At 43.5% G+C, this 26,124-nt stretch overlaps 1 protein-coding gene across 1 annotated transcript in view; it reads left to right on the plus strand.

The window, feature by feature from the left end:
* Ash1l (ASH1 like histone lysine methyltransferase) overlaps positions 1-26,124 on the plus strand; it is a 160,233-nt gene that overhangs the window by 124,454 nt on the left and 9,655 nt on the right. Inside the window, exons 16-22 of the mRNA XM_059265644.1 lie at positions 9,478-9,632; positions 16,523-16,675; positions 20,053-20,107; positions 20,193-20,325; positions 23,061-23,309; positions 24,121-24,207; positions 25,813-25,903. Coding sequence (XP_059121627.1) covers positions 9,478-9,632; positions 16,523-16,675; positions 20,053-20,107; positions 20,193-20,325; positions 23,061-23,309; positions 24,121-24,207; positions 25,813-25,903 — 923 coding nt within the window. The remainder of the gene's footprint in view (positions 1-9,477; positions 9,633-16,522; positions 16,676-20,052; positions 20,108-20,192; positions 20,326-23,060; positions 23,310-24,120; positions 24,208-25,812; positions 25,904-26,124) is intronic.

Here is a 26,124-nt window from a genome sequence, read left to right on the forward strand (position 1 = left end):
AAAATAAAAATCTTTAAAAAAAGAATATAGGGAGGCCAGGTGGTGGTGATGCAGCCTCTAGTCCCAGCACTTGGGAGGCAGAGGCAGGCAGATTTCTGAGTTCAAGGTCATCCTGGTCTACCGAGCACATTCCATGACAGCCAGGGCTGCCCAGAGAAACCCTGTGTCTTAGTTAGGGTTTCTATTGCTATGAAGAAACACCATGACCACAACAGCTCTCATAAAGGAAAGCATTTAATTGGGGCGGTGCCACCCCTGGGCAGGTGGTCCTGACTTGTATCAGAAAGCAGGATGAGTGAGTGAGCCATGGGGAGCAAGCCAGTGAGCAGCATTCCTCCATGGCTTCCCCTGATGATGTACTGTAGCCTGTAAGCCAGATAAGCCCTTTTCTGCCCAGTTGTTTCTGGTTCTGATGCTTTATCATAGTGACAGTGTCTTAGTTAGGGTTTCTATTGCTGTCAAGAGACAACATGGCCATGTCAACTCATAGAAAGGAAAACGTTTAATTGAGGTGGCGGCTTACAGTTTCAGAGCTTCAGTCCATTGTCATCATGGTGGGACATGGTGCCGTGCAGGCAGACATGGTACTGGAGAAGTAGCTGAGAGTCCTACATCTTGCAGGCAACAGGAAGTGGTTGATCTCACTGGGTGTGACTTGAGCATATATGAGACCTCAAAGCCCACTGGATCAGTGAGACGCTTCTCCATCAAGACCACACCTACTCCACCAAAGCGACATGCCCTAATAGTGCCACTCCCTTTGGGGGCCATTTTCTTTCAAACTACCACATGCAACTTGCTGGACCCCAAAGGCATGCATGTGGGCATTCTGGCCTGCCCCTTGGGGACCCGCCCTGCCTCCTAAAGGAAAACCCACTTCAGAGAGGGCTCCCCCTCCCCCTCTCTTTTCTCTATTCCCACAGGTGTGCAACTCCACACTCTCGCTCTCCCTCCTTTTTCCATCCCCCTTCCCTCCATTCCCTCTCCCCTCCCCTCAAAAGTAAACTTTCCACGTGGACATGTGTCTGCATGGTGTGAGTGACTTTCTACCAGTCCACGTAGCAACCTGCCACCACCACGTCTGCATGGCGTGTCCCCCTCACTTACCGGGGTATCTTGGCCCAATCCACCAGGGCCTCCCGAGCACCATATCATAACAATGTAGTCATGTAATAATGCAAAAATGCATTCAATCCAACTTCAGAAGTCCCCATAGTCTATCACAGTTTCAACAATGTTTAAAAGTTCAAAGTCTCTTCTGAGATTCATGCAATCTCTTAACTATAATACCATAAAAAATAAAAATAAAAATAGATCACCTATTTCCAACATATAATAGGCACAGGAAATACATTACCATTCTAAAACATAGGGAAGGGAGCATAGTGAGGCAATACTGGATCAAAGCAAGACTCAAAACCAGCTGGGCAAACTCCAACTCTGCATCTCCATGTCTAATATCAAAACACTCTTCAGATCTCCAACTCTGTTTAGCTTTGTTGACTACAGCACACTTCTCTCTCTTGGGCTGGTTCCACTCCCTGTTAGCAGCTTTCCTTGGCAGATAGATATCCCATGACTCTGGCATCTCTAACATGTTGGGGTCTCCAAGGCAATCCAGGCTTCACCTTCACAGCTTCATGAAATGGCCTCTCTAGGCCTCCATTCAGGGATACCCCTGACACGGCTTTCCTTAGATTCAGAGGCAAATTCCATAGCCCATTAATTCTAAAGCCAGAACTACATGGCCGAAGCGGCCAAGTTCTGCTCTCTGGGATTGGAATATGGCTTGTATTTCTGGGCCTGGAATATGGCTCACTATCCCTTGTTCAATTGCATCTTCACTGGCTTTTCTGTTTTTGTTACTTTCACTGTCTAAGCTTAGCTGTCTGTGAACTTGCTCTGTAGACCAGGCTAGTCTAAACTCAGAGATCTGCCAGCCTCTGCCTTGAGTGTTGGAATTAAAGGTGTTCACCACCACATCAAGTTGTAAGCTTTTCTTTAATTCCTTTTCACGGGTTGGAAACTTAGTTGGGTAGTCTCTTTCCCTGAGATCACCACTCCCTTTATTCCATTTTTTATTTATTTGTTTGCTTGTTTTCGTTTTTCGAGACAGAGTTTCTCTCTGTAGCTTTGTGCCTTTCCTGGAACTCACTCTGTAGCCCAGGCTGGTCCCGAACTCACAGAGATCGCCTGCCTCTGCCTCCTGAGCTCTAGGACTAAAGACAAGTGGCGGTAGCTCATTCCATTTCTTAATCTATTTATCTTCTTATCTCCCTGAACAGGGGATTTAGCTCTGTGCCACTTCCTGGTGCCCCTTTTCTCAATCTATACATTTTTATTTTTATTTGCTCAGCTTGGAAGGCAACTGTGCTCACCACTATACCACCAACGCCACACCATTATTTACTCAGCTTGCTCCTTTTCATTATAAATCTTCATTAGAGTTACCCCTGATAACCACACAATAGAATCTACTAGACTGTTTGGAGATTTCCTCTTCATATTAGCCTCAGGCAGACTTTTCAGACAAAATAGTACATTTTTCCCCCAAAATATCACAAGAACAGATCTGCAGGCCGCGGTTGACATTCTTCTCTGAAACCTCTTGAGCCCCCCACCCCCACCCCCACCCCACCCCCAGTTCAAATCATTCTCAGCACCACTGTCTTCCATGCTCTGACTGGAAAGGCTCAGTAAGCCGCAAAGTACCAAAGTCCAAATTCCTCCAAAAACAAACACATGGTCAGGCCTATCACAGCAGTATCCCAGTCCCTGGTACCAACTTCTGTCTTAGTTACGGTTTCTGTTGCTGTGAAGAGACACCATGACCACAGCAACTCTTTTTGGTTTGTTTGAGATAGGGTTTCTCTGAGTAGCTTTGTGCCTTTCCTGGAACTCGCTTTGGAGACCAGGCTTGGTCTCGAACTCACAAAGATCCGCCTGCCTCTGCCTCCCGAGTGCTGGGATTAAAGGCATGCGCCACCACCGCCCCGCTCACAGCAACTCTTATAAAGGAACACAGCAACTCTTATAAAGGAAAACATTGAATTGGGGTGGCTTACAGTTTCAGAGGTTTAGTCCATTATCATCATGATAGGACATGGTGGTGTACAGGCAGACATGATGATGGAGAAGGAGCTGAGAACCCTACATCTTGACTCAGATCAACAGAAATAGCCTGTCTCACTGGGAGTAGCTCAAGCATAGGAGACCTCAAAGCCCACTCACTCTTAGTGACTGGCTTCCTCCAGCAGGGCCACGCCTACTCAACAAAGACACACCTCCTAATAGTGCCACTCCCTTTGGGGGCCATTTTCTTTCAGACCACCACATCCTGTCTCAAAAAGAATGTAGGGGACTGGAAAGATAGCTTGGTGGTTAAGAGCACTTACTGCTCTTCCAGAGGACCCAGGTTCAGTTCCTGACACTCAAATGGTGGCTCACAACTGTCTGTAACTCCAGTTCCAAGAGCTCTGACACCCTCTCCTGGCGTGCACAGACATGCATACAGACAAAACACCCACACACATAAACATAAAGTAATGGAAAAAAAAGAATTAGTACAGTAACTTGGCATGATGGTGCATGCCTTTAATGCCAGCACTCAGCATTAAAGGTAGAGACAGAAGCTGACCTCTGTGAGTTTTAGACCAGCCTGCTCTACAAGCCAGCCAAAGTGACATAATGAGAACCTAAAAATAAATAAACACATAAATGAATGAATGAATGAATGAATGAATATAAATGATCAGTAGTCAAATATACTGCTAGCATGTCGAAGGTCCATCATTTGATCCCCAGTACACATAGAGGGAAAACATTGATTTGTATGTCTGTATCATCATTTTGATGTTTTAAACCAGGGCCTCATATATGCTAGGCATATTTATGCTCTACCACTAAGCCCTTGAAACCTATATTTTAATATATCTGTTGTTTTAAGATTTATTTATTGGCCGGGCGGTGGTGGCGCACACCTTTAATCCCAGCACTCGGGAGGCAGAGCCAGGCGGATCTCTGTGAGTTCGAGGCCAGCCTGGGCTACCAAGTGAGTTCCAGGAAAGGCGCAAAGCTACACAGAGAAACCCTGTCTCGAAAAATAAAATAAAAAAAAAAAAAAAAAAAAGATTTATTTATTATGTATACAGTGTTCTGTCTGCATGTATCCCTGCAGGCCAGAAGAGGGAGCCAGATCTCATTACAGATGGTTGTGAGCCACCATGGGGTTGCTGGGAATTGAACTCAGGACTTCTGGAAGAGCAGCCAGTGCCCTTAACTATTGAGCCATCTCTCCAGCCCCCACAGATAGCATCTCAAACCACAGCATTTCCACGGTGAAATGGAAGCTCCTGGACCAGATAGGGACAGCATAACAGTAGAAAGATCAAGAAAGACCCTATCTCAGTAAGGTAGAGCACTAGGGTTGACTCTCAGAAATGATCTTCTCATCTTCATGAGTGCCATGCTACACATGTACCCTCATTACCGTGCGTGTGTGCGTGTGTGTGTGTGTGTGTGTGTGTGTGTGTACAGGAGCACACAGACATGGCAAGCATGGAGGTGTCAGAGGACAACAACTGGACACTGTTCTCTTTCCACTGTGGGACCTGGGATCAAGTTCAGGTCATCAGCATTGCTTCACAAGCATTTTTGCTCTCCACCGCTTTGCTGGCCTGGGAAGTAACTGCTCACAGAAAGCTTCTGTAGAGTTCGTGAGGCTACCAGAGGAGTCATGACAGAAATTAAGATCCTCTGCTTTGTTTGTACTAACGAACAGTAAGACACATTTCCGGCTGTGGAGACGGCTCAGTGGACGCGAGGGCTCATGCTTGCTGTGCAGCACAAGGCCTGAATTCTGGTTCCTAGACCTTAGACTTGGGGCTAGAGAGGCCCAGTGGTGAAGGACACTGGGCGCTCTTGTAGAGGACCCAGGTTCAGTTCTCAGCACCCACACAGCAGCTCACAGCCATCCCTAACTCGAGTCCCAGGGCATCTGACATCCTCTGCTGGCTTCTACTCTACCAGGCGTGCGTGTGCTACATAGACAAAACACCCAGACACATACAGTACAATACAAATAAAGACAAACAAGGGCTGGAGAGATGGCTCAGTGGTTAAGAGCACTGGCTGCTCTTCCACAGGTCCTGAGTTCAATTCCCAGCAACCACATGGCTCACAACCATCTGTAATGAGATCTGGTGCCCTCTTCTGACATGCAGGCATACATGCAGACAGAGTACTGTATGAATGAATGAAAGAATGAATGAATGAGTCTTTGAAAAATTAAATAAAGGCCAAGTCTATAATCCCAGCACTTGGGAGGCAGAGACAGGCAGATATCTGAGTTCAAGGCCAGCCTGGTCTACAGAGTAAGTTCCAGGATAGGCTCCAAAGCTACACAGAGAAACCTTGTCTCAAAAAAAAGAATGAATGAATGAATGAAATAAAAAATTAGATGAATGAATGAATAATAAGTAAATAAATAAATAAATAAAAAGAGTATTTGACGATTGTCTGTAACTCCAGCTTCCACAGATCCTCTTGTCTCCCCAGTTACTTGCACATGTATCGCACACACAAATAAATAAAAATTTAAAAATAAATCAAAAAAAATTAGGCTTGAGCCAGGCATGGCCACACACATTTAATTCAAGCATTCTGGAGGCAGAGTTAGGCAGATTTTTGTGAGTTCAAGGCCAGCCAGAACTACATATGAAGTCCCTGTCTCGAAAAAGAAAGAATGAAAGCTAAACTTGAGGCTGGAGAGATGGCTCAGCAGTTAAGAACACTTGCTTCTTCTGATAAGAGCTATCCCTATCTAAAGAAAGAAAAGAGCTAATCCGATGCTCAGTGAGGTAGAATACTTTCCTGATGACCTGAGTTTACAGACCAGCCTGGTCTACAGAGTGAGTTCCAGGTCAGGCAGGACTGTTACACAGAGAAACCCTGTCTTGAAAACCAAAAGAAAAGAGAAAGCAAAACAGAAGAGTTCTATAGCTGGCTTTCTCTGTGCCCCCAGTTCCCAATAACGACACAAAAACGTCTTATTAATACGAATGCTTTGCCTTAGCTTAGGTGTCTTCTAAGATAAATTAACCTGTTTATATTAATTTACATTCAGCCATGTGGCTCATTACCCTTCCTCCATAGTGTACATCCAACTTGTTCCAGGTCTCACTGGTGCATCCCACCTCTCTTCTTCCCAGAGTTCTTCTCTCCCCAGAAGTCCCGCCTATCCTCTCCTGCCTAGCTATTGGCCATTCGGCTTTTTATTAAACCAATCAGAAGATGCCTTGGCAGAGACACATCTTCACAGTACAAAAGGATTATCCCACAACAAAGTTCAGAGTCAGCCAGGCAATGACAGGCAGATCTCTGTGAGTTCTAGGCCAGCCTGTTCTACAAAGCGAGTTCCAGGACAGTCAGAGCTGTTACTCAGCGAGACCCTGTCTCAAAAACAAAAACTTCGGGCTGAGAGATGGCTCAGAGGTTAAGAGCATTGGCTGCTCTTCCAGAGGTCCTGAGTTCAATTCCCAGCAACCACATGGTGGCTCAAAACCATCAGTAATGAGATCTGGTGCCCTCTTCTGGTGTTCAGGGATACATGCAAGCAGAACACTATATACATAATAAATAAATCTTTAAAAAAAAAAAAAAAAAAAAAACTTCCAAGTTCAAAGTCAGGGCTGTTGAAATGGCTCAGGAGATAAAGGCACCTGGTGACTAAAGTTCTATTCCCCAGAACCCTTATGAAAGTGGAAGGAGAGAACTGACTTCCCAAAATCGTCCTATGACCTTCACATGCTCACTGTGGCCCTTGCACATATCGTGTGCATACACACACACAAAATAATAATAATAACAACAACAACAACAAATATATTAAAGGGCTAGAGCCATGGCTAGTGGTTAAGAGCACTTACTGCTTTTCCAGAGGACCAGAGCTTAGTTCTCAGCACCCATGTTGGCCAACTCAGCCCGAGTGACTCACAACTATCTATGACTCAAGCTCTGGGTTATTCAGTGCCCTCTTCTGATCTCCTTGGCACCTGGACATGCGCACATAAAAGTCTTTTGTTAAAAAAAATATGTGGTTGGGGATTTAGCTCAGTGGTAGAGCACTTGCCTAGCAAGCGCAAGGTCCTCAGCTCTGGAGAAAAAAAAAAAAAAAAGAACAAAATATAAGAATAAAAGATAAAATGAGCTGAAAAGCTGTCTTGGCAGTTAAAAGTGAGTACTACTGTTGCACAGTACCCCAGTTTGATTCTGGGACATGCAATAACTCGATACTCTTCCAACAACTGCAGGCTTTTATACATGTGCACATACTTCATTAAAAATAAATTGAAATGAGGTGTCAGGGGCAATATCTCAGTGGTTAAGAGCGCTTGCTGTTCTTTTCAAAGACCCTGGGTCTAGTTTTCCGTAACCACATGACAGCTTACAATTATCTGTAACTCTAGTTCCAGGGAATCTAATTTGCCCCTCTGGTTCCAGGATTACCGGGCACACACACCGTACATATACATAAGTACAGGCTAAACACATACACATAAATTAAAAATAAGTAAATGTTATTAAACAAAAAAAAATTTTTTTTTTCTCCTGAGACATAGTCTCATTATGTAGCCTTGACCTGGCCTGGAACTCACTATGTTCTTTCTGGCCTAGAAGTCACAGAAATCCACCTGCCTCTGCCTCCTGATGGGGGAGGGAGGTCTTTTTTTTTTTTTCTAAGAAAAGGATTCAAGGTGATCCTCAGCTACTTGAGTTTGAGGCCAGTCTGGGCTACCTGAGACCCTGTCTGGATAAAGGAAAAGACAAAACCAGTGCTAGTGAGAAGGCTCAGCAGGAAGAAGAACCGACTGCCAAGGCTGGTGGACGAGTCTCATCTGTGGGCCTCCCTTAGTAGAAAGAGAAAACCCAATCCTGCCAGTGTCCTTTGACCTCCGCTTATACCCTGTGGACCATGCTTACCCCACAGACACGCAAGTGCACATGACAGACAGTAAAGAAATGTCGTTTTAACAACTAATAATAACTGGACATGGTGGCACACACCTTTAATTCCATCGTACCTGTTGCATAGTTTTCTCAGCCCTGTCCATCTTCTGTTTGTGCCTGTTGTTCTAAGTCTCCTTGTTGATCTTAAGTCCTCTGCCTTCCAACAGATTCTAACATGTTAGTACATGCCTGTAATCCTAGCATTTGAGAGGTAGAGACAGGAGATAAGGAGTGGAAAGCCAGCCTGGGCTACATGAAACTCTGTCTTAAAAACCAAATGAGAGCCGGGCGGTGGTGGCGCACGCCTTTAATCCCAGCACTCGGGAGGCAGAGCCAGGCGGATCTCTGTGAGTTCGAGGCCAGCCTGGGCTACCAAGTGAGTTCCAGGAAAGGCGCAAAGCTACACAGAGAAACCCTGTCTCAAAAAACAAAACAAAACAAAAAAAAAAAAAAAAAAAAAAAAAAAAAAACCAAATGAGGGAGGGAGGTTGCTAGAGAGATGGCTTAGTGATAAGGAGCACTTGTTCTTACTGAGGTCCGGATTTGGTTTCTTTCACCTAGGCAGTGGCTCACAACTGTCTGCAGTCTTAGTTCCAAAGTTCTGACCTCCGTCTGTGAGCACTGCGTATATATCCATGTTATACCTCAGGCAAAACATTCAGACAGATAAAATGGTGGCGCACATCTTTAATCTCAGCACTTGGGAGGCAGAGGCAGGCATATCTGAGTTCCAGACCAGCCTGGTCTACATAGAGAGTTTCAGATCAGCCAGAGCTATAGTGAGACTGTCTCAAAATAAATTTATTAGTAGAATAAATGAGTTTGTTTGTTCATTTGTTTGGTTTGGTTTGGTTTTTGTGACAGAGTTTCTTTGTGTAATAGCCCTGGCTGTCCTGGAACTCGCTCTGTAGACTAGGCTGGCCTCAAACTCACTGAGGTTAGCCTGCCTCTGCCTCTTGAGTGCTGGGATAAGAGAGTGCGCCACCACGCCCGGCTTGAATAACCAAGCAAAACCACCTGATCTGTATAAATAGCTGGATGTTCTGGTATATTCTGTATTCTTAGGACTTGGAAGTCTGAAACTAGAAGGTTACAAGATTTGAGTCCAGCTTAGACTGTAATAGTGAGTTCAAGGCCCTAAACAAAACAAGATTTATACAAACATTCCATAAACCTCTGCTTTCTGATCTGGTTACTTTCCTTGCCACATGTTTTAAGGTAACACAGGAAAGTGGTGTGTGGTTTTTTGCAAGGCTCACTTTGTAGCCCAAGCAGGCTTTTAAGTCTGAACCTCCTGCATGCTCGGATGACCAGTGTGAGTTGCCAGCGCCCAGTTCTGTAAACGTCTTTAAAGCTCCAAACCCCAGTCACTCTTCTGTTCACCCACATCTATCACGTACCAGCAGTAGAGAGTGGACATGAAATAAACTCTTACTGGATTAATAAGGAACACCTTCTCTTTTCTTGCAGAAACTTTGTATTAAAGCATCATGTGTTCTTGGTCCGAAACTGGGAAAAGATTCATCAGAAACAGGAGGAAGTAAAGCACACCCGTGACATCCACTCATCGTCATTGTACACCCGTTGGAATGGCATCTGCAGAGACGATGGGAATATTAAGTCTGGTAAGGCATGGGAAGACTTACTGGTTTTTTGTTGTTTGCTTGTTGTTGTTGTTTTTGAGGCAGGGTCTCTCTGTGTAGCCCTAGCTGTCCTGGGTGCTCTCTGTAGACCAGGCTGGCCTCAAACTCACAGAGATTACCTGCCTCTGCCTCCCAAGTGTTGGGATTAAAGTCTTGTGCCACTACTGTCTAGCTGGGAAGACTTACTCTTAATTCTATGAAATTATCCAAAAATGATCATTTTAATTTCTTTTAAAAAGTTGGAGAGATGGCTAATTTGTTGGGAGCACTGGCTGTTCTTCCAGGGGACCCAGGTTCACTTCCTAGAACCCTAGAAAACATAGTGGCTCACTGCCATCTGTAACTCCTGTTCTAGGAGACCCCGTGCCCTCTTCTGGCCTCCATGGGCAGTCCAGGCACAGGGTATACATACATGCAGGCAAAATACACATAAAATTTAAAGAAAGAAAAAAATAATAATTTAGAACTGGCCATGATAGTGCACACCTGTAGTCCTGGTACTTAGAAGACAGGAGTAAGGAGTTTGAGACCAGCCTGATCCACATAGTGAATTCCAGGCCAGTCAAGGCTAAATTATGATATCCTGTTTGGGGTGGGGAGTTCCCCAATTTTTTTTATTGAGAGGTGTGTGTGTGTGTGTGAGAGAGAGAGAGAGAGAGAGAGAGAGAGACAGAGAGACAGAGAGAGAGACAGAGACAGAGAAAGACGGGGGTGGGTTGGGGCACATGTACCTCAACACATATGTTAAGACTAGAGGACTGTTTTGTGGAATTAGTTTTCTCTTTCTAACTTTACATGGCTTCCAGGGATTGAAGTCAGATCACCAGACTTGCACGGGCCAGGCCTCTTTACCTTCTCCTTTTTAGTTACTTTACACAGTTTATTCTAAGATTCTTTCAGTGTGGACTAAAACAATGACGACAAATGCATTATGGGGAGAGAAAATCATAACTAAAGTCAAAGACTTCATTCACATATTTAAGTAAGTACTATGCATCTGGTTTCCTTTTTCCAGCCTTTTTGAGTGAATAGTAGCAACAGCACTCATTATTTGAGCTAGTATCCAGTCCAGAACAGATGAGATACTGGCTTGTCCGTGCATCATTTTATTTTGTTTTGTTTGAAACTTCATCTCACTGTGTATCTCTGGCTTCCTGGATCTCACTCTGTAGACCAAGCTTGCCTCTGACTCACAGAGATCCACCTGCTTCTGCCTCCCAAGTGCTGGGATTAAAATCTTTCACCACAACACCTGGTCCTTGAATCCTTTCTAAACAAAGTATCCATTATAAGATGTGGTTGTGCATGCCTTTAATGCCTGCACTTGGGAGGTGAAAGCAGGAAGATCTGGGCTTCGAGGCCAGCCTCAAGGCACACAGTGGCTATACAAGATCCTGTCTTTTTGAAAGGAGGGAAGGAAAATGTTAAAAGATCATGCTCAGATCCAGCAAAATGACTCATCAGGTAAGACTCCTGCTGCCAACCCCAACAGCCTGAGTTTTCCTGGGACTCACATAGTAGAAGGAGAGAACAGACTTCTGAAAGTTGTCCTCTGATCTCACAAGTGTTCTGTGACGTGCTCATAGACACACAAGTAAGTAAGGAAGTAATTATTGAAAGAGAAAGGAGGGAAGAAAAAGACATGGTGGCACTCCCTGTGATCCCATCATTTGTGCGGTAGACACAAGGGATCAGGTAGTTAAAGTCACCGTTGACTGCACAGTGCGGTGCAAGCCAGCCTGAGCTAGCTGCATGAGACACTACACTGTCTCAAAAAAGAAGAGCCAGACGTGACTTAAAAAGCACTTGTATTCAGCACTGAGAGAGTGAAGCAGGCAGATCACCATCAGTTTGAAGCCAGCCTGGGCCACAGAGTGAGACCTTGTTTCAAAACAATAAATTAATTAAATAACTTCGTGAAAGAGTCTTTGTTTCTTGTTTTGGTCTTAGGAGACAGGGTCTTATGTGGCTCAAGCTAGCCTTGAACTTTTTGAGTGAATAGTAGCAACAACACTCATTATTTGAACTAGTATCCAGTCCAGAACAGATGAGATCCAGGACAGCCAGAGATACACAGTGAGATGAAGTTTCAAAACAAAACTTGCTATATAGCCGAGGATGACCTTGAACACCCTCCTTTCTGTGTCTCCCTAATGCTGGGGTTATGGCTTTCGGCAGATTGTTTTTATTTAGAGAACGGGCGGGGCATGTCGAGCATATGGCACAACATAAGGTGGTGGGTGGAACACAGCTTATGAAGTCCATTCTCTCTGCACAGTGTAGGTCCTGAGCTTCAGACTCGGTTCATTAGGCTTTGTACCATGCATCTCCAGCCACTTAGCATCTCACCAGCCCAGAGAAAAAGCCTTTCAGCAACTTGGTTGTTAGAATCTCTTTGAAGTTACAAGCCAAACAGTTCAAGTCTTAGTCATTTATTGAATATACACATCAATCACTGGACTGGTAACAATGATCCAGGCCTGGGCTGGGTGTTGCCAGATTCTTGGCTTCTTACTCAAGGAATTAAAATAAAGGCTCACGTAGATTTTCACAGGCTAACTTTATTCAAAGCAAATGGTAGGATAAGTCCGATTGCTGTCACAGGTGACCTCAGGCCACATGAGTGAAAAGTGCTCATGGGCTTGTCTATGGACTTCCTTTCTGGGGTTCAAGATGTGGAGGAGCTTGGTTATTAGGGTCATAGTTTGAGCACATTCTCTATGTGAACTCACAGATCAAATTATATAACCATTGTTCTGTTACACTTGTCCCTTCCTATAATGCATCTTACTTTAATCCTTTGTACCTCCAATTGTGCATAGGCATAACATGGTCAATAGGGGATTCTCCCCTAGAAATTCACTTTAAGTACACATTTTGTCTTACTATGCATGCATTCAAAACCAGTTTAGGCTAGACCAACCCACTTAACTTCATAAATGGAGTACAGTTGCAAGGAATCTAAGTTTGATGCTTTGTTGGTTTGATTTGATTTGGTTTTAGTTTTTCAAGACAAAGTTTCTCTGTGTAGCTCTGGATGTCCTGAAACTAGTTCTGTAGTACAGGCTGGCTTTGAACTCACAGTGATCCACTTGCCTCTGCCTTTCAAGTACTGGGATTAAAGGCATGAGCCATCACTACCCAGCCAAGTTTTTTGAGGGAAGGGAAAACTTATTCCATTGTTCAAAGTAGCATGTGTATGCAGCTCCATGCAAGTAGGAATCTGTCTTAGTTTGGGTTTTTATTGCTATGAAGAGATACCATGACCACACCAACACTTACAAGGAAAAACATTTAATTGCTTCTAGTTTCAGAGGTTCAATCCATTATCATTTCATGGAGCATGGTGGCAAGCAGGTAGATGTGATGTTGGAGGAATAGCTGAGAATCCTACATCTTGCAGTCAACAGGAAGTGAACTGACTCATTGGATAGTATCCTAAGCATAAGAAACCTCAAAGCCTGCCCCACAGTGAGACACTTCCACAAGGCCACACCTAATAGTGCCACTCTCTTTGGGGGCTCTTTTCTTGCAAACCACCTAGAGTCCTATCTTACAAGCTGCCAGGGGAATTATTCAGAGAGGGGGTGTGTGAGTATGATCAGTTAAGTGTCTCATGCTGCCACTTGTTAAAGAGGAGTCCCGGGCTGAAGAGATGGCTCAGTGGTTAAGGGCACTGGCTGCTCTTCCAAAGGTCCTGAGTTCAATTCCCAGCAACCACATGGTGGCTCACAACCATCTGTAATGAGATCTGGCACCCTCTTCTGGCCTTCAGGCATACATGCAGATGGAACACTGTATACATAATAAATTAATCTTTTTTTTTTTTTTTTTATCTAATGCCAAATGCTGTTTATTGAAGGAGGGAAGAGGTCTTAAATACAGGTTTACAGCACAATGGGAGAACCCTGGAGGGCAGAAGTTCACTACCGATGTTTTACAATCTTGCATTTAAGCTGTTAACGCCCATTATGCAGGATACACAGACAAGGAACTTCCCTTAAGCATTCAGGAGGGTGGAACCTGGCAGGGAATTAGCATAGGGAGGATATCAATGTCAAGGTCAGCAAGCAAGGCAACAGTTACCCAAAACAGGGGCCAGGACCCTACAGGTCCCCCTTTTACTAAAAAATGAGCTTCTGACTTAGGTTGTGTGGGACATCAGCAGGTCACCTTACCTGTCAGGCGCTCTGTCTTAGGTTGGTGAGCGCCCCCCAGGCATTACCCGTCTCTGAATGCTCATTATCATACAGGCTCAATCGTGTGTGAGCTGCAGAGTTAACTGCTGTCGAAGATCTCAAAGTGGCACTGGGCTTGCAGTCTGTGTGTTCGACACAGAAAAGACCAACAGAGGTCCTATCCCACCCATAGCCAATAGTCTAAAGGCAACTGAGCCATTCCCTTCCTTAACGAGCCTTACTGCAAATTGGAGTCCTTGTAAGATGGTATCCCAAAAGCAAATGGAACTTGAGTTTATAAATTTATAATTTTCAAAGCCAGTCGAAATGTATATAATTATTGAATTAAATTTATCATGCCCAATAGAATGAAAGATTAACTAGCTATGGTAGCTACTTTTGCTGCCAGGGTCTCCACTGTGCTAGCTGTAGTAACCAATTATGAAATGGTAATCCTGGAAACAGTAGCAGCGGTGGCCGGCACTGCTGTAACAGTAACAACGGCAGCAGCGATGTCAAATTCTCTTCTGGAGCGTGTGGACATCCACTGGCATGGATACAACTCCAGGAACACGAACTGCCAAGGCCCATTTTTCTTGATCCCAGCACGACTTAAGCTGGCAGCTCTGCAAAAGAACAACTAAGAACCATAAAGAAAAAACAGGCAGCTCACAAGGAGCATAACTAATGGTCTTACAATGGCTACATTCAGGCTCACAAATTTTAAAGTATCTTCAAAGGGGGGGGTAAATGAATTTCAGGAGGCCAATAAATGTTGCACAGAGCCACTCCTGAAAAGTTGGTACTACACCAGCTTGAAGAGGATTGTGAAAATGAAAAGGCTTAGCTGGCATGCTACTGTTAACCAATGGAGGTCAGTGACCTTTAGGGTTATCCTTAATCTCCAAGGTGTCTGGGTGACACGTTCTCAAACATACTTGATGAAGCAGTTACCAAACATTACCTTCTGTAGAATCCAACCGCATGGCTACAATTCCTAGGCTTACGTTAATGCTTGCCAAGGCTGGCTGTATTGGACTCTCAATTCCCATTGGCATCAGAAAGGGAGAGTTTTTCATTAAGGCCCAATAGGTCTCTACCATGTTGGGCTTCAGCAGCAGCCACAGGGCACACACAGTGCTCAGGAATCCAAAGAGAAACCTCATGGTCCTGTGAAGACACAAACAGAACCCCGCCCACACCAACACCAGATCGGGTCCCCTCCAAGTACCAGTAGAAAGATCCTTCCATCGCTCCAGAGGGTGATTTGCAACTGGAGCCCTCCAGTGCTTATCTGCAGCGGATACTCCAGCAGAATCCACCGATAAAAAATTTAAAATATATAAAATAAGGGAAAGAATAGAATGTGGAGAGCAATGATGAGTCCCTAGTTCCCCCTTTTTTTACTTTAGTAAAATATGTTTGTTTGGTTTTGTTTTGTTTGGTTTTGTTTTTTTGTTTTTTAATTTTTTTATTTTTTTATTTTTTTCCGAGACAGGGTTTCTCTGTGTAGCTTTGCGCCTTTCCTGGAACTCACTTGGTAGCCCAGGCTGGCCTCGAACTCACAGAGATCCACCTGGCTCTGCCTCCCGAGTGCTGGGATTAAAGGCATGCGCCACCACCGCCCGGCTTGTTTTGTTTTTTTAATAGTTCAAATTTTTCTTTTCTTTTTTATTTTTTAAAATTTATTTATTTTTCTATTATCAGCTTGATACAGTATGTATTCTTATCTTAATAGTGAAATGTTTCATTGAGGCTTGCTCAGTAATTGAGTAAAACCAAAATTTATTATAAGCCACAGTCGTCCTAGGGTCCCCCCTGATATATATGTATATAACCACATGGTGGCTCACAGTCATCTGTAATGTGATCTGGCGCCCTCTTCTGGCCTGCAGGCATGCATGCAGATGGAACACTGTATACATAATAAATAAATTAATCTTTTAAAAAAAAAAAAGGAGTCCCAAATTGCTAACTGCTTCCAAGCCAAATACATGAAAATAAAAAGCATTATTTGAGCCTGACGGGATGGCACATTCTGTAATCCCAGTATTTAGCAAGCAAAAGCAGAAGAACCATCTTGTTCAAGGCCAGTCAGATCTATATGACCCAACCAGAGCTATGTAGTGCTGCCTGATGGTAAATTCACACGTGCACATGCATGCATGCACTCCAGCAAGCCATCATGGTGCTCACATTAATTCTGACAAGACTGTATTTAGCAGCACTGCACTACATGAGCTGGAAATAGAGTACTGCCGGTAGCCTAGACTCAGCTCACTCACACGTCCATTTCAAGATTGTTTATCTTAGGTTTAAGTATACAAGTCTAGAGGAAGACATCACATACCATGAAGCTGGAAATAGAGGAGGTTGTGACCTACCTGATATGGGAGCTAGGAATACATACTCCTAACTGCTGAGAGACTTATAGGAGGAAAAAACAGCGTGTTGATACTCACTTTGATGTGCACACTTGCAGCTACTGCGCTATGTAGCATTTACTACTATATATAAACACTAGCGTTTTCTAGTTTTTCTCTAGGGGGAGAGAAGCAGCTACCTACCTGCCCACTAATTCTGCTTACTATCCTACAGGAAAATAGAAAAAGAAAACGGCAGGAATCAAGTGGAAAAGAAAAAGATACATCAGATTCTTCACTTCCTGAACTACTTTTCACCTTCTCTTTGCAGATGTCTTCATGACCCAGTTCTCTGCCCTGCAGACAGCTAGATCTGTTCGAACAAGACGCTTGGCAGCTGCAGAGGAAAACCTGGAAGTGGCTCGGGCTGCACGCCTAGCACAGATCTTCAAAGAGATCTGTGATGGTATCATTTCTTACAAAGGTATGTGTCTCACTCAGCCTCTTTTGAGAGCCCCAGACCCCACGAACAGGCAGCACATGTGGGTTATGAAGTAGGAGGTGGATTTCTTGTTGTTGTTACATAAGAGATTTTAGATTGTTTTTTTTTTTTTCATTTTCCTGTGTTTGAGAGGTGTTGCCTTCATTTATCTGTGTACCACGTGCTGCCTGTTGCCAGCAGAGGGCACAAAAGGATATTGGATCCCGTGGAACTAGATTTACAGATGTCTGTGAGCTGCCATGTTGATGCTGGGAATCCTCTGCAAAAGCAGCCAGGGCTCCTAACTCTGCATCCTCCTTTTATGTTTTAAAAATTATGTGTTGGCCGGTGGGGGGGGAGGGGTGGTGTCCTTGTGCATGCAGTGATGGGGAGGTCAGAACAGGGCGTCAAACCACCCGGAGCCAGAGTTGTAGGCTGTTGTAAGCTTACTAATGTGGGAATTCAACTCAGGCAAGTCCTCTCCGTTGATGAGCCCTGTTCTACCTTTTGTCAGAGACAGAGAATTATAGAACAAATAACCTGTTCAGAAATTTGAACCCAGAGCCTTGTACACATCAATGTTGTGTTTAGTATTTCTAGTTAAGTACTGTATTTATTTTGATTGATTGATTGATAGATAGATAGAGAGATATACTTTTTTTTTTGTTTGTTTTTGCTAGAGGATGGGTAATCGCTGTCTAATTTACATGGATGAGATAATATTGCAGTTGTAAAATTATCAGGGCTGGAGAGATGGCTCAGTGGGTACGAGCATGGGCGCTCTTCCAGAGGACCCAAGTTCAATTCCCAGCACCCACATGGCAGCTGACAATTGTCTGTAACTCCAGTTCCAGAGGATCCAACACCCTCACATAGACATGAATGCAGGCAAATCATCAATGTACATAAAATAAAATGAAATAAATTTTAAAAAATTTTACATGTAGTAGCCTATGCCATTAATCCCAGCCTTAGGGAGGATTGCTATGAGTTTGAGGCCAGCATGGTCCACATAAAGAGTAAGGTTTTTGGTTTTTTATTTTGTTTTGTTTTGTTTTGTTTTGTTTTTTTGCTCAGCTTGGTAGTGTACTTTTTTAGTCCCAGCATTTAGGAGGCAGAAGTCAGTGGATTTCTGTGAGTTTGTGGCCAGCCTGGTACAGGACCCAGGCCAGCCAAGACTGCATAATAAGACCCTGTCTCAACAAGAACAAAAAAAGGTGTAAAGTTTTGTTGCACCTGCCCTGTTTGTGTCTGCAGAAGGTGATATGCCCCTTTCTCACAAACTGTCTGACTGACATGGAACTGCTCTAATGTTACCTACTAGTCCATCACTGCACTCTAAGCAACATTTTCTCTTTCTCTAGTGAGACCACCAGAAGATGCCAAATGAGAAGGAATCCCTCACTAAGAATACTGTGTGTGTGTGTCACACAGTAACTGTTTGAGAAAAATAAATGATAAAAAATGGTTACTAAATTATTCCTTATCTGGAATTTAGTTGAATCTACACCAACAGGAATATTAATTATGGACAATTAAGAGAGACTGGAAAACATATTTTGAGTGTGATGATCTTTTTGTTGTAAAAAGATTTATTAAAAATAAATAAATAAATGTTAGAGAAAAAAAGATTTATTGCTGGACAGTGGTGGCACGGGCCTTTAATCCCAGCACTCAGGAGGCAAAGGCAGGTGGATCTCTGAGTTAAAGGCCAGCCTGGTCTACAGAGGGAGTCCAGGACAGTCCAGGGCTACACAGAGAAGCCCTGTCTCAGAAAATCAAAGAACAGATTTGTCATATCACTGCACACAGGTGGTGAACATTCATGCAGGCAGAACACCCATGCACATCAAAATAAATATTTATTGTCATCCTGTGATGGAGCTTAGTTAGTTCACTAGTTACAGCTCACATTCTTTTTTTTTTTTTTTTTTTTTTTTAAATGCCGAATGCTGTTTACTGAAGGAGGGAGGAGGTCTTAAATACAGGCTTACAGCATAATGGGAGAACCCCAGAGGGCAGAAGTTTGCTACTGATGTTTTACAGTCTTGCATCTAAGCTGTTAACGCCCATTATGCAGGATACACAGACAAGGAACTTCCCTTAAGCATTCAGGAGGGTGGAACCTGGCAGGGAATTAGCATAGGGAGGACATCAAGGTCAAGGTCAGCAAGCAAGGCAACAGTTACCCAAAACGGGGGCCAGGACCCTACAGGTCCTCCTTTTACTAAAAAATGAGCTTCTGACTTAGGTTGCGTGGGACGTCAGCAGGTCACCTTACCCGTCATGGAGATGCCTGCCCAGGCCACACAGGCGCTTTGTCTTAGGTTGGTGCAGCTCACATTCTTTATGAGCAGTTATTCTCATTACTCAGCTATCGTTTAACATTTCCAATATATTCACTATATCCTTCATAATCCTGCTCGATTTTTAAACTATTATTTCATCTCTGGGGACGAGGGAGTAAGTTTTTGACTGTCAAAGCCTCAAAGAATTTTTTTTTTCCCTCCCAACTTTTACTGTAGAGGATTTTTAGTTAAAAGATGTTTAGGGTCTGGAGCAATGCCTTAGTAGTTAAGAGTACTGTTTGCTCTTGCAGAGAACACATGTTGAAATTCCCAGCCTGCACAGGGGCTCACAACTGCCAATAACTCCAGTTCCAGGGTATCCACTGCTCTCTTCTGGCCTTGGAGGCACCATGTACATAACATAGTCTGTGCACATGCAGCCACAATACCTGTACACATAAAATAATCTTTTAAAAGGATAATGTGTTGATGGAAAGATGTCTCAATGGTTAAGAGCACTGGCTGCTCTTTGACAAGGCTCAGGTTCAGTCTCCAGTACCCACGTGGCGTTCCATCACTATCTGTGACTCTAATCTCAGGGAATCCGGTGCTCTATTCTGTTCTCTTAACAGCACCACACACATGTGGAGTACACACAGTCAGGCAAATACTCATACACATAAAATAAAAATCATTAAAATCTTCAAAAAGAAAAAGAATGAATATAGGCTGGAGCTGTTCATCAGGGAAAAAAATTTCCCTAGCATGTACAAGGCCCTGGGTTCTAGCCCCAGATCTCCTTTTAAAAAGGAAAAAAAGAAACCGTTATAAGCCAGCCAAATACTTGCCATTCTCAGCCTTTGGAGTGCTGGGATTGCAGACATGGATCATCACATCTGACCAAGAAAAATAAATTCATACAAGTCCATCTGACCAAGAAAAATAAAACAATACAAGTCAAGTGTAGGTCATTGTTATTCCAGCTATTCTTTCAACCTTGAGCTCTAGACCAGTAGAAACAAGGCAGGTAGGCTGGCTAATGTTGGCCTTGTCTCTTAGCATGTGTGTACCAAACCTTGTATTCTTTTGCAGATTCTTCCCAACAAGCCCTTGCAGCTCCACTTTTGAATCTTCCCCCAAAGAAAAAGTAGGTACACATTGGTGGTAGCCTTGGAGAGCTCGGTAAAGAAGTTCGTGCACCACATTGACAGCCACACTGCTCTGTGTTCCAGGAACGCTGACTATTATGAGAAGATCTCTGATCCCTTGGATCTCAGTACCATAGAGAAGCAGATCCTCATTGGGTATTACAAAACAGTGGAAGCTTTTGATGCCGACATGCTCAAGGTCTTTCGAAATGCTGAGGTATTTGCTAACTTCAAACACAAATTTAAGAAATTTGGTCTGAAGAGAACTATTTTAGAACTTCTAAGTTTCTTGTTGGGAAAGACAGTAACTTTCTATTAATTATTACATTTGTTTATTTGTTTTGTGTGAGCATATACTTGTCACAGTAAGCATGTGGAGGCATCAGTTCCCTCCTGCTAGCATGTGGGCCCCAAGGATCATTGTCAGGCTTAGCTGCAAGTAGCTTTATTTGCTGAGCCACCTTATCAACCTGACAGTCATTTTTTTTTTTATTTTTGTATCAGTGTTTTTGCCTGTGTGTATGTATATGCACCACATGTGTGCAGTGTCCACTGAGGCCAGAAGAGGGCGTCCAATCCCCTGCAACTGGAGTTAGAGATGGTTGTGAGCCATGATGTGTGTGCTGGGAACCGAACCTCCTTCTATACAAGAGCAACCCGTACTCTTAATTACTGAGCCATTTCTCCAGAGCCAAAACAAGTCATTTTCATTAAGTTCTCGTAGAGTATGCATTACATTGTACTAAATAATGTAATATTTTATTTGTTAAAAATATTCTGACCAGGCTAGAGAGATGGCTCAGTTAAGAGCACTGGCTGCTCTTCCAGAGGAACCTGGGTTCAATTCCCAGCACCCACATGGCAGCTCACAATTGTCTGTAACTCCAGTTCTAGGGGATCTGGCACCCTCACATAGATATACATGCAGGAAAAACACTATATAATAAATAAATAAGAACATAAAATAGGGGCCACACAGGCAGAACATTGTATACATAATAAATAAATAAATCTTTAAAAAAAAACATAAAAATAAATAAATCTTTTTTTAAAAATTCTGATCAAGTATAGTGATGTATAACACTTGGGCAGCAGATGCAGGTAGATGTCTGTGAGTTCAAAGGCAGCCTGGTCTCCAGAGAGTTCATTACAGTCAGTTCCTCTCTGGCTGGGGTAGTGAGCTGGGTTCTCAGTCAGCAAGATGGCTCATCAGGTAGAAGTGCTCACTGTGCAAGTCTAGAACCCACAGTGTAGTGTGGGAAGAAAAGAACTCACTCTGCCAGGTCGTTATCTGACCTATACGCATGCCATGGCACAGATGTGCCCACATGGCAGTAACTTTAATTAAAATTAACTCGGGGGGGCTGGAGAGATGGCTCAGCGGTTAAGAGCACTGACTGTTCTTCCAGAGGTCCTGAGTTCAATTCCCAGCAACCATATGGTGGCTCACAACCATCTGTAATGAGATCTGGTGCCCTCTTCTGGCCTGCAGGGATATGTGCAGACAGAACACTGTATACATAATAAATAAATGAATCTTTAAAAAAAAAAAAAAATTAACTCGGTCAGTAAACATACTTACACTGTATAAGCATTGAGCCCCAAAACATAAATGAAAATGCCAGGTGTGGCCAGATGTAGTATTACACACCTTTAATCCTGGTATGAGCAAGGCAGAGGCAAGTGGAGCTCTGTGGTTTGATGCCAGCCTGGTCTACAGCATGAATTTTCAGCCATCCTGGACTACATAATGAGACCTTCGTTAAAAAGAAAAGCCAGGTGTGGTGGTGTGCCCTGACTGCATACTTGAGCTGAGGAGGCAGACAGGAGGGTCCTGGGGCTCACTGGCCAGCCAGTCCCTTCTTACTAGTTAACTCCAAGTCAAAAGAATGTGAACAGGGTTTCTCAGGATGACACCTAAGCTCTTCCTGTGGCCCATGCAGGCAGGCACACAGGTAGGCAGACATGCATGCGAGCGTGGGTGGGGACACACACACACAGAAAATTCTGGAATGAGAGATTGGAGTCATTCTCAAAACAATATAATCTTTGTAAAATCCTAATTTTGCCTTTAACGTTTGTTTGTTTGCTTGTTTTGGTTTTTTGAGACAGGATTTCTTGGTGTAGCTTTGGCACCTTTCCTGGAACTCACTCTGTAGCCCAGGCTGGCCTCGAACTCACAGAGATTCACCTGCCTCTGCCTCCCACATGCCATGCATCACTTGCCACCACCGTCCGGCCACCCTTAACTTCTATATTACATAAATATTTTTACCAATGTATTGTGTATCCGTCATTTTTTAGTTCATGAAAATAAGTACATATGAGGCCAAGCATGGTGGCTCATTCCTGTTACCAGCACTTGAAAGGCTGAGGCAAGAAGGTCAGCTCAAGTTTGAGCCAGACCAGGCTATACTAAGACCCTGACTCCAAAAGCAAGCCTAGAGCATAAATAAAACACCATGTAGTAGCTGAAAGGACAGTTCTCCAGTGACGCTGACATACCCTGAGAACAGAACAGGCTATTGGGGTAGAGACAGAGACAAAGAAGAGAGGGATATTAGGAGGGAGGAGAATGATTAGAGCAGTCTGGAATTAGAACATAGTTCCTATTAAAACCCAGCTTCCACAGACATCTACTATATGCTCCCAACCATTTGCCAAACAAAGGTAGATAGAAATTTTCTGCGATACGTTATGCTTCCAACATTAATTAAAATTTAATGATCACTAGGTGTTTGATCTTATGGATAGTAAGGCCCTTGACAGGAATTCAATAACAAAGCAATAGAAAAAACTGAAAACATACCATCTGAATTCTAATTTTAATTCATTATAGTTCAATTTGTTAGCCAAAGTGGGAGAATAAAGAAAATCATACTCCCTCTACAGGTCTATTTTCAAACCAAACTGAGAAGAACAAAAACGATGTCTGTCTTTTGCTTTCTTCAGAAGTACTATGGGCGGAAATCCCCAATTGGGAGGGATGTTTGCCGCTTACGAAAGGCCTATTACAGTGCCCGGCATGAGGCCTCAGCTCAGATTGATGAGATTGTGGGAGAAACAGCAAGTGAGGCAGACAGCAGTGAGACCTCAGTCTCTGAAAAGGAGAATGGTCATGAAAAGGACGATGACATCATCCGCTGTATCTGTGGCCTCTACAAGGACGAAGGCCTCATGATCCAGTGTGACAAGTGCATGGTGAGTGTTCGAGGGTGCAGCAGCCTGGTCCGCATGTGCTTGGGGACCAGATGCAGAAAAGCAATCTGTTCTTCCTGGAGTTGACCTTGGCAGGCTTCTTATGAACTCTAACTTCGGGCGGCTTCTGTTTAGCTCTGCTGTTATAGAGTCTCTCTCCTTTTTATCTTCCATTTATGTCTTCCTTTCTTCTGCCTATTTAGATAACTGTACATTTCTCACAAACTCTGCACCTAGGAGGGTAGCGTTTGGTACTGCTTTACCTTGAAAAACATGAACAGTAGCACACAGTGTAGACCGTGAATACAGGTAGATTCCAGTGTATATGATGTTTGTCCACAGATGGCTCCTGTTAGAACTAGAGTAGGACTCAATTTGTAGTGTTGTCTGTACCTGTGCACTGGTTAGTTCATTTTCTCCTGGGGCTATGAATAGTACATAAGATTATTGAGAGGATAAAGTCCAGTAAGCGTCAAGGGCAGTTCTTAGGAATGGAACTTAGCCTTTCAGAGTAGCTGCAGTGTGGATAGTGTTACGTAGCCAGTGAGAGTCTGTAGTATATCATCTTCATTCTCTCATCTCCCACTGTATTTGTCCAGATCTTTATATTAGAATTGATGTGTAGACATTTATTCAGACATTGTCTTTTCCTCTCAATCTTTCGTTTCTAATTCTCACTCATCCTCCTACGGCTTCTTCATTCCTCTTTTCCTTGCACTGTCCTGTTGCTCTATTTTTATCACTATCATTATTACTCCTCAGGGCTTCTCTCACTGAGTGTGAATCCCCTTGTCAAGTGTGTCTGTGTCCCTAGGTGTGGCAGCACTGTGACTGCATGGGTGTGAACACAGACGTGGAGCACTACCTTTGTGAGCAGTGTGACCCTCGGCCTGTGGACAGGGTAAGCTGATCCCTAGTTAGAAGTAGTATGTGATCCTCCTTTGCAGAATTGCTCAGGCTCTCTGTGCCTCGGCTTTGCTCTGAGGGTGGTAATTCTTGCCCTTCCTTTTCTCAGGAGTGTAACCAAAAGGAAATAAAATACTTCGTATCTGTGAAAAAAAAATACTTTATAAAGCTGAGAGGTGGTGGTGCACGTCTTTAATCCCAGCAGTGTGGGGAGGCAAAGGCAGGTGGATCTCTGATTTTGAGGCTAGTTTGGTCTATAGAGTGAATTCCAGCATAGCCAGGGCTACACAAAAAGAAAAGAAGATGAAAAATGGTCCTATATGAAACTAAAATTCTTTTTGTTTTGATGTTTTTGAGTTAGAAGCTTACTGTATAGCCCAGGCTAGCTCCAAATTCACAATTGTCTTGCCTTAGTCTCTCAGTAGTAGAGACAGAGTTCTAAGTACCGTTTGGGTCAGGTCGTGTTTTGTTGAAAACAACCCTTGACTCAGTTATTTACTGAAGTACGAGTCAGTGACTTGACCAAATTGGGTGGGTTTTTATCTTGTACTGCTGTATTTCTATGGATGATCTTGGGCTGCCAGGTCGGCTCAGTGGATAAAAGCTCTTGCTGCTAAGCTTTGCAGCCTAAGTTCCATCCCAGGAATCCACATGGTAGAAAGAGAGAACTGATTTCTGCAAAGTGTCCTCTCCCCTCCACACATGTGCTATGGCAAGCAAGTGTGCATATACACATACATACATTCACACACAATCAATAAATGTGCATTATGATCTTGATGAAATCACCTCCTTAAAAAGAAGGATTTAGGCAGCATTTCCTTCTTTCTTTCTTTCTCTCTTTCTGTTTTGTTTTGCTTTTTTTTTTTTGAAACAGGGTTTCTTTATGTAACAACCCCCGCTGTCCTGGAACTCGCTCTGTAGCCCAGGCTGGCCTCAAACTCACAGAGATCCACCTGCCTCTGCCTCCCGAGTGCTGGGATTAAAGGTGGGCACCACCCCCTGTTTAGGCACCATTTCTTAACCATAGTGCTGTTGTGAGGAATGCAATTTAGGATGCTCTACTTCCCTGGCCTTAGACACTAAATAGCTGTAAGTAGCCTCCAAATACAACTGTCATGAATGTCCCCATTTCACACATTTTCAGAGGTCGCACAGAGCAGTCTCAAAACTAATGCTTTAGGGCTGGAGAGATGGCTCAGAGGTTAAGAGCACTGGTTGCTCTTCCAGAGGTCCTGAGTTCAATTCCCAGCAACCACATGGTGGCTCACAACCATCTGTAATGAGATCTGGTGCCCTCTTCTGGTACGCAGGCAGAATACTGTATACATAATAAATAAATCTTTAAAAAAAAAAAAAAAAAAAAAAACTAATGCTTTATAAAGCATTATCTCAGGTCCTGGGCCTGTCAGTCCCTGTCATCTGCTGTCATTTCTGTGGCCTTAAAAACGAGTGGTTTTCATATTTGTAGTGAATGGAAATGACTTTAGTAAGTCTTGAGTGGAAATGCTAAGTCTTAGTTCTTTTCCTCTCCTGAATTGAGATCATTAGACCAAGTGTATTAATTCTAGCCTTTCTCCATTGACTTTCTGCTCTTCAGGAGGTACCCATGATCCCTCGGCCCCACTATGCCCAACCTGGCTGTGTCTACTTCATCTGTTTACTCCGAGATGACTTGCTGCTTCGTCAGGGTAAGTACAAAAGCCCAAATCCCACTGACCTTTCTGAGTAGTGGGAAGTGTATATATACTCTGTGCATGATAGTCATCATCCTGCATGGCCTTGAATAGATACCCTTAAACTCATCATTATCCCACTTCCAACGTATATTTATTGTAGAAACAGCTTTACAAAGCTAATTTTATTTCTATTTGAAGTTTTTTCCCCTTTTACCATCATCCTCTCTTATCCC

Source organism: Peromyscus eremicus, chromosome 6 (genome assembly GCF_949786415.1).
Source record: "Peromyscus eremicus chromosome 6, PerEre_H2_v1, whole genome shotgun sequence".
In the NCBI taxonomy this organism is placed as follows: Eukaryota; Metazoa; Chordata; class Mammalia; order Rodentia; family Cricetidae; genus Peromyscus; species Peromyscus eremicus.